This window comes from Apteryx mantelli, chromosome 13 (assembly GCF_036417845.1).
Source record: "Apteryx mantelli isolate bAptMan1 chromosome 13, bAptMan1.hap1, whole genome shotgun sequence".
NCBI classification, from domain to species: Eukaryota; Metazoa; Chordata; class Aves; order Apterygiformes; family Apterygidae; genus Apteryx; species Apteryx mantelli.
This window is the reverse complement of record NC_089990.1, coordinates 13115482-13125496: the sequence shown is the minus strand read 5'-3', so window position 1 is coordinate 13125496 and position 10015 is coordinate 13115482. Positions and strand designations below refer to the sequence as shown.

Here is a 10015-nt window from a genome sequence, read left to right as displayed (position 1 = left end):
TCCGCCGCGCCGCGCGCCGCGCGCCGCAGCCGCTCCCTCCCGCCGCCGGGAAGAGAGAGGCGGGGCGAAGCCACACTCCCGCCTCTCCCCACCCAAACACTGCCTCTCGGCCAATCGAACCGGCCGCGGCCAGCAACGCACCGCCTCCTCATCCCGCTTGCCCAATGGGAGCGCGAAGGGGGGAGCGGGCGGACCACTATGCCCATCCCCCCCAATCCAAGGGAGATTGGGCGAGCCTGTACCCAATGGGAGAGTGCCATGGCGGGACCGGGGCTGCCGCGGGGGGTGTTGGGGGTTGTAGTTCTGCCACTCACCTCCCCCCCCCCGGTTGCCACGCAGCGGGGCGTTCCGCGGGTGGCGCCGGGGGCCTCCCCGGGCGGGGAGACCGCAGTCACGGCCCAGAGCCGGCCGGGGCGGGCAGGTCCCCCGCGCCCCCGCTGGGCAGGCCCGGGAGGCGCCGCCAGGAGGCCGTTAGAGCTGCACACGCGGCGTTTCGTTTCCCCGCGCACGCGGCTGAGCCGCGGCGGGCTGCCTCCGGCGGGCGCCGCCCCGCCGCCCCCCGCGCTGCGGAGAGCCGAGCGCAGCGCCGGCGTCGGGCTGCTGCCGCTGCCTGCCCGTGCCGTCCCTGGCGGGACGCCCCGGCCGCGCCGCCGTGCAGAGCGCGGGGGCCTCCGCCGCCAACCCGCCCCGGCGCCTGGCCGCTGGCCTCCGTCCCCGCGTCTGACTGCCCCGGCAGGGGCGGCCGGGGGGGCATCTGCCCGGCCGGCGCAGCCCTCCTCGGCCCGGGCGAGCCGGGCTCCTGCCTGCCCCGGCGGCGGCCGCTCGCGCTCCCCTGCCGCGGAGAGCCTCCGCGCCACCCGCGCGTCCGGCCCTCGCGGCCTGCGCCCCACGAACGGGCACCCTCACACCGCCCGGGCTGCCTGCCGCGGGGAGCCTGCCTCCCGGGAGCGCACGGCCTCCTCTTCGTCGTCGTCGTCGTCGTCCTCCTCCTCCTCCTCCTCCTCGCTGTCCGAGTCGTCGTAGAGGCTGAGGGTGGCCTGCACGGGGAAGTTCTCCAGCAGCTTCTCCCCCACGCTGTACAGATAGTCGAAGGACTTGGATCTGGGCCAGAGGAGCCTGCGTGGGGAGAGCCCACCTGAGAAACCCCTGCCACGGGGAGCCCCGGCGGGGCGCGGGGCGCGGGGCACAGCGCAGAGCTCTGACGGCCACCGCCGCGGGGGCGCCGCGCGGCGGAGGACCTACCTGACTGGGTGGTGGAAGAGCGCCAGCGCCTTGTCCCCCGTCGCGTTCTCGGGTCTGCCATCCCCTGTCACGCCGTGGGGCCGGGCCTGCGGAGACACAGCCCGGGGTGGGCACCTGCCCCAGGGTCCCGCTGCCCCCTCCTCCTGGCGCGGCACGCGGGGACCGGGCGGGGCGCGGGGCCAAGTGGCCTCAGGAGGATGGGCGGCAGCAGGGTTGGGGACCTTTTCCACCCGCCGGGAGGGTTTTACACCCCCCCAGGCCTCACAGCCCCTGTGCAATGTCCCTGGAGGCTCAGCCTCCGCTGGACCCTGCTTCTCCCCCTGCCCGCGTGGCGTGCATCGTGGTCCCTGCACCCCCCCAAGGGAGCTGGTGCCCAGACCTCGCCGCCAGGCTTCGTGCCAGGGTAATCTCCCTCCGTGCTCCAAAGCTCCTGCCCAGACGCCTGCTAACCCCCTGAGGAATGCCTGCTGGCCGGGGAACGGGCGGCCTCATCCGGCCCCCGCAGGGCCCTCTGTGTTCGCAGGCTCTGCCCGGCGCTGCCCCCAGGGCAGCCCTGGCCCCGGGCGCCGTGTGGGCACGCTGGCTGCTCTGCCAGGGTCTCCCCCGCTCGCTGGCCCCTTCTCCTCCAGCAGCTCCTCGCGGAGCCCCGCCACCCTCCACGAGGCAGACAGGCTCAGGCTGACCCCGGCTCGGGGCCAGAAGGATGTCGGCCCCAGAGCCTGGGGGCGCTTGCAATGGGTGAATGCACCTGGGGCAAGAGGGCTGTTTTCTGCCTGCCTGGGATGGGGACCCCGATCCCCACAGTGGGAGAAGGGGGACCCAGCAGGGAGCATAAAACTCACAGTATCCATCAGCTGGCCGGATGCCTCCTCATCGCGGGGCAGCCAGGGTCTCCAGAGAGGCAGGTCTCTAGGGGGAGAGCAGGCTCAGCACCACCGCAGCCCTGGCCCGCTCCCCTCACGCCGTCCTCATCCGCACCCCGGCTGCCTGCCCGCTGGTGCACCCATGCCACCCCAGACCGCAGCGCCTTGGCGCTCCTCTCCCTGCTGCCCCCCGGGGACGCGGCACCCCCGGCATTGCTCCCCGGGGTCTGCGCCCTCTCCCCCAGCCACAGCCGCTGGGATGGTGCGAGGAGCAGCACAGCCTTCACCCCCGCGCCTGGCTGCAGCCTCCCCTACGCCCATCGCCACCAGGTGTCCCGCGCACCCCTGCCCTGGCCCGGCTTCCTCCAGCCCCGGCTGCAGCGCCCACGGTACCTTCCCCCTCGCTCGAGCCGCTGGGCCGGGCCAGCCCCAGTCGCAGGCAGCCGCGGCCAGGCAGGAGGCAGGCGGCAGGCGGCAGCTTCCATGGTGGCGGGCAGAGGCGGCAGCGATGTCCCCTCCGAGGTCGCAGGCCCCGTGCGAGGACGCCTTTATAGCCCTGCCCAGGCTGGTGACTCACAAATTCTTCAGGGCAGGGGCCAGGGAGCGAGGGGCCAGGGGTGCGGGGGACAGCGGTCCCCCAGGTGTGAAATTTGTCCCAGTTGTGTAAACAGAGGGTTGGGGGGGAGGCTGGGAGCGGGGTGCTGTGATCTCTGGTGGAAAAGCAAAACACAGAAGGGAAAAGTTAGACACCATTTGTGAGAAAATCTCCAGGGGGGCCAGGGGGGAGCAGGGGAGGGCAGGGACAATTAACGAGGATGATTAAGTGCTCTTTGTAGCCATTTGCATAAGGCAGGGGGGACTGGGGGAGAGATTGGGAGCGCTGGGGCAGAACGATGGGCACGCAATGGGCATGGAATGGGCACAGTGTGATGGGCAGCAATGGGACAGTGCAATGGGCACGCAATGAGGACAGTGTGAGGGACATGCAATGAGGACAGTGCAATGGGCACACAATGAGGACAGTGCAATGGGCAGCAGTGGGCACAGTGTGACGGGCATCAATGGGACAGCGCGATGGACATGCAATGGGACAGTGTGATGGGCAGCAATGGGACACTGCGATGGACACACAATGAGGACAGTGCAATGGGCAGCAATGGGACAGTGTGATGGGCAGCAATGGGACAGCGTGATGGGCATGCAATGGTGGCAAGGAGGTGGTTGAAGGGTTGCACAGGAGAGAACAAGGAGGGAAGACGGACCTGCAGGAGATGCACCCCAGCTGTAAAGCAGGGCAATAGCCATGCTCAGAGGTTCACAGACCCTGTTGGGCTCACCCCAAGGAGGTGTCAGGCACTGCCAGAGCAGCAGGAGGGCAAGGGCTGCTCCTCTCACTGGGGCCGGGAGCAGGGCTGGCCCCAGTGTGAGCCAGATGAGGGTGCAGGGTGGCTGTTGGAGATGCAGAACGGGACAGAAGGCGCGAGCAAAGCCCTGGGGACCGGGCCCTCCCCTGCGGCTGCCTGCTCTGGGTGCTTGCAGCTGTATCACAGGTTGTTCCAGGAACAGCCTCCTGGGACCAACCTGCCTTCCTGGTTTCTCCCCTCTGGCAGGAAAGGCTTCAGCCTTCGCAGCTCAGGGCAGTGCTGGGGCACAGCAGTTCCAGTCTGGGGCTGGAGCAAAGGAACAGTGGGATTTTCTCTGCTGAATCAACGCGAAAAACCCACACAGAGCTGGCTTGGCCAGGGACCAGCTTAGGACACCCCCATTACCGAGTGTCGCCTTGCCCGAGGTGGCAGGAGCTGGAGGCTCCAGGCACATTGCGTCCTCCTGTGCCAGATCCAGACCTGCGTCACCCCAGACAGTCCCACGCACCACTGAGCCATGGCATGGCACATGCTTGCCATCCTGCAGCCCGCTGTATCATTCCCTCTTTGATCCTTTGCTGGTTTCTCCAGCGCCAAGTGCGTCCGTGAAGTGCCTCGAACCCCCGGGCAGGCCAGCAGCCCCGCCAGCACACAGGGATGGGGACAGCAGGCACATCAGGTGCTGAGCTCTGGGACAGTCAGTCCCTGCCTTGGAGCACGGTGAAGCTCGCCTGTGCATGTCCCTAAATGTTCAGCACCCACCTACTGGCTCAGACAGCTCGGGAAGTGCGCGGAGTGCCTGCGCTTGCCTGGGAGAGCAGAGCTGTGCACTCCCCCGGCAGCATCTCCTGGCCAGGAGAGGGGACCGGCATGGGGGCTCTCCCACTGTATGCTTTTTTCACCCAGAAATGTCCCAGCCCAAACTTTGCAAGGCAATATTCACGCCGCGGTCAAGAGGAGAGGCTTTCTGCCTGGAAACAAAGCGGAGGAGAGCAGGCGTGCAGTGAGCCCTGCTCGCAGGTGACACTGCACGGGGCACCCTGTCCCCTCCAGGACCCTCCCGCCTGTGCAGAAATGCAGAAATATTTGCTGCAGCAGGGATGGGACATTCGGCCCCCGCGGTCCATGCCAGGCCCTGAATGACGGGCTGCGACCCTGGCTCTGAGCAGCCCTCCCCTCTCGCCCCGCAGCAAACAGCCGTGGCGGGGAGAGCAGCACAAGCCAGCCCCACCTGGGGTCGGCACACAGATGAGGGGCATCAGGGTACCTGAGCCCCCAAATTCAACAGAGCTCCTCGGATCAAGAGCTGGGGGAGACGTGAGGGGCTGGCACCCCTGCGCACCTCCCCGGGCTGTGCTCCCTGCCGACTGGCTCTCCCCTGGCTTTTCGTGGTCTGGACGGTACCGGGAGGTCGAGGGAAGCTGCCCCTGCCGCCCGGCACGACTCACCCCGGCACGGCCAGCGCTAGGGGTGCTGCGCAGGCAGGTCAGCCTCCCGCTCCCTGGAGAGAACGAGCTTCAATTGGGGGCAGAAAAGGAAAGAAAATAGCAAATGGTCCCTGCTGAAGCTGTGCCGTCAGCGTCCCAATGCCCCTGTCCAAATGCAGGCCGGGCCGGCTCGGCTCCGAGCACAATTTGTCGGCGGGGGCCCTGCCTGCCCCTCTCCATCTGCGGCAGCCGCGACGCTGGAGGGGGCACGGCGCGAGCCCGGCCCTCATTACCGTCCCCATTTGCTCCTCATTTGGGCCAGGAGTCTTACAAAAACAAACCCCGCGGCGGACGAGCGGGACAGGGAGGCGTGCGCCAAAGCCTGGGCTCGCCGCGCAGGCGGTTTAGCCCACGGCATCTCCCTGCCCCGCCGACCCCAGCGCCGGGCAGGCGGCCCGACACGGACGCGTGGAGCGGGGCGCGTGGTTGCCTGCCCCAGCGCATCAGGGCCGCCCTGTCTCGGGGCACTGGGGTGCCACGGGACGCCGCGGCCTCGCGCCCAGCACCAAACGGCGGCGGTACACCCTGTCCGGTCCCCAGCACTGCCCGAGCCCGGTCCGAAGGGTGCTGAGCGCCACAGGCAGCGGTGTCCCCGCTTCGTCCGCCGCGGCCGTGTCCCACGCCACCCCGGCCGTCGCCGATGGCCAGCCGCGGGGATGGCGGCGGCAGGGAGGAATTTGGCTTCGCCCCCACAGTCTGCAGCAGGTTCCCGTCCTCAGCTCTGCTTTGCTTCGCTCCACCCATCTTTTCTGCCTGCCTTTCCCCCACGCTGCACAAGCTCCCCCAGCCTCTTCCCCAAGCCGCACAAGCATACACCTACCCGGATAATTAATACGAAACAAGGCGTCACAGCTCCCCAATCCTTCCCGAACCCGAAAGGGTTTAATTCTGCTCCACGATAAGCCTCTGATCCAGGCTAAGATTTGTGCGTGGATTTTGCAAAGCTGCAGCCAACAGTTCGCAGTCCTTTATCCCTCCGGTCCGGGCCCCCTCGCCGCCGGCGCTGCCGCCGGAGCCACCTTCCCCCAGCCCTGGACGACCCATGTCCGCAGCTCGAGCGCCCCTCGGCCGCCGTCAGCCCAGCTCCGCGTCTCCGGCTGCCGTCGTAAGTACAGCAAAGCCCTGGGCGCTTCCCACACGTGGACCCCAAGGAGTGCCCGTGGCGTGTTATTTTGCACCCCGTTAGCAGCACCCACAAGACAGGGCAGAAGGGCCCAGGTCCTAGCTAGAGTCTGGGAAAGGAGACAAAAAGTTGGGAAAGTTTGGTACCAAACATTTGAGGTGCTGAAGCAGGGGAAGGAGAAAGGGGCAGAGCCGGGGGAGGCTGTTACAGCCGAGCCGGGAGCTTTCCCAGGGAGCGAGGCCGGCGGCCTGGTGGTATCAGTGTTAAGACAGCCCGGTTTCGCAAGACACCGCGGGATGGGAAATTTTGAAACAAGGTGAAGGGAAAAACAAACCACCCTGCTCGGCAGCGTGTGCCAAAGCCCGGCCGCCCGTGCCCGGGGCAGCAGGCCGGAAGCGAGGACGCAGCGGGGCCCGAGGGCGGCGAGGAGAGACACGGCCGCCGTGGCGCCTGCGAGCTGCACCCCCAGCGCGCCCACCCTGCGCGGGACGGGCAGGTAAACATCGCCCGGCGTCACCCCACTCGGCCCGGCACTCCCGGGAAGCGGCCTTCGGGCTGGCCCCGACGTGCTGCTAATGAACGCTCCACTCTGACGTAGCTCTGCCCTCCGCGGCCCTCTGGGCTTTCCCGAAGAAGCGGCCATCGCTGTCACATGCCATCCCTCCCAGCACCGTCCCCAGCAGCACAGGCAGGGTGACGGCCGCGTTTCTGTCTCAGGCGGGCGCTTCCCTGTGCACCGGCCCAGCTGGATACCCTGCCGCTTGCGGGGGAGGTTGGACGGCAACGCAACGCCCTAGGTGAGCCCAGCACAGAGATGGGGACGGGGAGCAATCCTCCTCCTCCAGCTCTCCAAGGAAGCTCTGGGGCCACCACCCAAAATCACCTCCAGCAGGTCCCACATGAGCAATGCACAGCAGCAATTTCGGCTTTCTTGCCAGAGGGCGTAGCAGAAAGCGCAAGGTTAGCTGGATTCTCAAAAGCAGCCTGATGAATTCATAGCAGCAAAGGAGTATTTCCACGAAACGCAGAGCTACAACACATGGGTGCCGCTAACACGCAGCCGTCAGCCCTGCGCGCAGTGGCATCCCACGGGTTCCTGCGTGCCAGGACAGCCGGCTGCCCAGGGAAGGCAGCGGGCCCCTCCACGCCGCGGGGGCTGCCGGCGCTTCGCTAGCGGGGCCGGCTCAATCCCTTCCCGCGCCCGGCAGCGGCCCAGCGCAGAGGAGGGCCTTGGCGGTCTGGCGTCCTTCCCAGGCTCTGCCTCTGAAGTTCAGCTGGGAAGATAGCAGAGGTGAAAGGGCGCTTGGCGTTTCTCCGGAGGCTCGGGTCAATCGTTAATCGGGGAGGGATTGCTTTTCACTCTTCCAGGTAACCTCTCCTCCCCCCGGCTCCCACCCACACGCCGTTGCCCGCACAAAACCAGCACCCCCGGGAGCGGGGTGGAGAGGAGCCGCCGGCCGGGCCATGGGAAGGTAGGCACGCGCGGGAGAGCTGCCAGCGAGCCGGGCGAGAGGCAGCGGCACAGCGATCCCCGGGGAGGTGACACGCGTGCGCCAACATGGTCTCCGTGGGGCTCCAGCTGGTGGGCTACACCATGGCTTTCCTGGGCTACATCGGCACGCTGACGACCACACTGCTGCCCAGCTGGAAGATCAGCTCCTACATCGGCTCCAGCATCGTGACGGCCGTGGGCTTCACCAAGGGGCTGTGGATGGAGTGCGCCACGTACAGCACGGGCATCACCCAGTGCGACATCTACAACTCCCTGCTCGGCCTGCCCGCCGACATCCAGGCGGCCCAGGCCCTGATGGTGAGCTCCAGTGTCGTCTCCTCCCTCGCCTGCCTCATCGCCATCATGGGCATGAGGTGCACCATCTTCATGCAGGGCTCGCCAGCCAAGGACAGAGTGGCGGTGACGGGCGGTGTGGTCTTTGTGCTTGGGGGGCTGCTCTGCTTCATCCCCATGGTCTGGAACATCCACGTGGTGCTGCGGGATTTCTACAGCCCCCTGCTCCCCGACAGCACCAAGTATGAGATGGGTGAGGCACTCTACCTGGGCATCATCTCTTCCCTGCTCTCCCTCATCGGTGGCTTCATCCTCTGTGCCTCCTGCCCTCCCCGGGACTCACCAGACACCTACCACAGCACCTACCAGCCCCAGCTGCTGGCGGGCAAGGGCCCCCGGCCCTCCACCAGCCAGACGCAGAAGACCAAGAGTGAGTTCAGCTCCTACAAACTGACGGGATACGTGTAGAGGGGCCCCGCAGCTGCCCTGATGGCAAGGTGGGAACCCAGCTGGCACCTGCCCCGGCTCTGCGAAACTTCTGGGCTGGTGCAAATGGCATCTGGTAAGAGGAGAGACCATAGCAGTGTCTCTCGCGCTCAGCCCTCTCGCTCGCACACATGTGCTCGGGGGAGGGGGGTTCAATCTGCTCTCCCTGCCATTCCCTCAAGAGCCTTGCTACTGTTTTAGAGATCCCAGCTGATTACCTAAGTTGGTGAAAAAAACAAATTTGACTGCTGTTACCTGCTTGGTGCAGCGCGGCGCTGTTAGCTTGCAGGGAGCACCTTGACAGGCGGAAAAGCAGCGATGCCGCAGCCCGGGCACAGGTGGCTGCACTGCAGGGAGACCCCAGGCACGCGGTGACAGCAGCCCCAGCAAGCGTGCCGGCCCCTGGCTGCCTCCGTGGGGCGCCCCCAGGGTTAACCCACTGGGTCACTGCATGTACCGTGTCGCAGGGCCAAGCAGAGGCATCGCAAGGGCAGTTGGGCATCCACGCGGGCCCGCTGCAGGTCAGGAGTCACCATTGCAGGGTCGAGTGCTGATTTCAAACCAGTTTTGCAATAAATCTGTGTTTCTAGCTGGGCTGTGTCTGAGCTTTCCTCCAGCACCGAGGGCCCGGGGGCCTCCCCACGCTGCAGGGGAGCCCGGTGGGGGATGTTTCAGAGGGACAGGGTGACCATGTGCCCATGTACCAGCTGATCCCGCTGCGGCCGCTGCTCCACCGGTGCATGATGGCACTGTGGGTGCCGGAGAAGGAAAGGGAGCAGACCAAGGAGGTGGGCGGCAGCGCCGGTCCAATTTTGGCCCTGCCTATGCACTGGGTGGGCAAAGCGGGGGGCAGCAAGGTGGTCCTGCCTGCAGGGTACGTGCCCATGCAGAGGTATCACCATGGCCATGGCCCAGGGCCACCTGCCCCCAGCAGCACTTCTCACCTGGGGCCCCAAAGAGATGTGGGGCAGCAGCGGGTCTCACAGGGAGGGTCAAGCAGCACTGGTGGGGGCACGTAGGGAGCCCCTTGCTCTGCCCTGTCCCCCTCTTCTCACCCCACAGCTTTGCCCCAGGAGCCCAGAGAGAACGGGCACACGCTGACTGGGGGCAGTCCCTGCCTGGTTTCTCCTGGGAGACTGCTGGGTGGTCACAAGCATGTCTCCCGGGCGCTGGCAGCAGGGTGACGGTCCCCTCGCACCCACTTGCTCCCAAAGCGCCTGCAAGGACCAGGCAAGCTCAGCTTCATCCTGCACCCGAACCTGCCCTCCCTCTGGAAACCCTGATGCCCCATCCCATGCTTGAATCCGCCAGCCATGTGCAGGTGCCACGAGGCGCGCAGGCTGAGCAGAGAGGCAGGACTCCACTGACATTAGCTTTTATCAGAAACATCATAAAATGAGAAAAAAAAAAAACATTACCAAGGGAGCAGGGGTAGCTGCAGGTCCTGGCTGCAAAGGGCTCCTGGCCATGAGGGTAATGGGACATGGGACCCATGAAACCTTCTCCCCTCACCCCCTTGCAGCCCTGGGCTGCTGCAGCATGAGCACAGAGGGAGGGCAGAGGGGAGGACGCTGTGGACTGGTGGGCAGCGGGCAGGACCCAGCACCCACTGCATCCCCATCCCCGTGAGGCAGCCAGCACCAGGAGCAGGGCCTGCATCAGAG

The 10015-nt window shown here is 66.7% G+C and overlaps 2 protein-coding genes across 2 annotated transcripts; one reads left to right on the top strand and one right to left on the bottom strand.

Moving 5' to 3' along the window:
• Nucleotides 1–902: 902 nt before the first annotated feature.
• Nucleotides 903–2590, bottom strand: RIPPLY1 (ripply transcriptional repressor 1). Its single transcript, XM_067304434.1, has 4 exons — nucleotides 2499–2590; nucleotides 2085–2151; nucleotides 1243–1328; nucleotides 903–1101 (listed from the first exon to the last, which is right to left on the bottom strand). The coding sequence occupies exons 1-4, from the start codon at nucleotides 2588–2590 to the stop codon at nucleotides 903–905; spliced, it is 444 nt and encodes a 147-aa protein (XP_067160535.1).
• Nucleotides 2591–7539: 4949 nt separating this feature from the next.
• On the top strand, nucleotides 7540–8917 carry CLDN2 (claudin 2). The gene has a single exon (XM_013959824.2). It carries the CDS (start codon nucleotides 7638–7640, stop codon nucleotides 8331–8333), a length of 696 nt encoding a protein of 231 aa, XP_013815278.2. The 5' UTR covers nucleotides 7540–7637; the 3' UTR covers nucleotides 8334–8917.
• Nucleotides 8918–10015: the final 1098 nt, after the last annotated feature.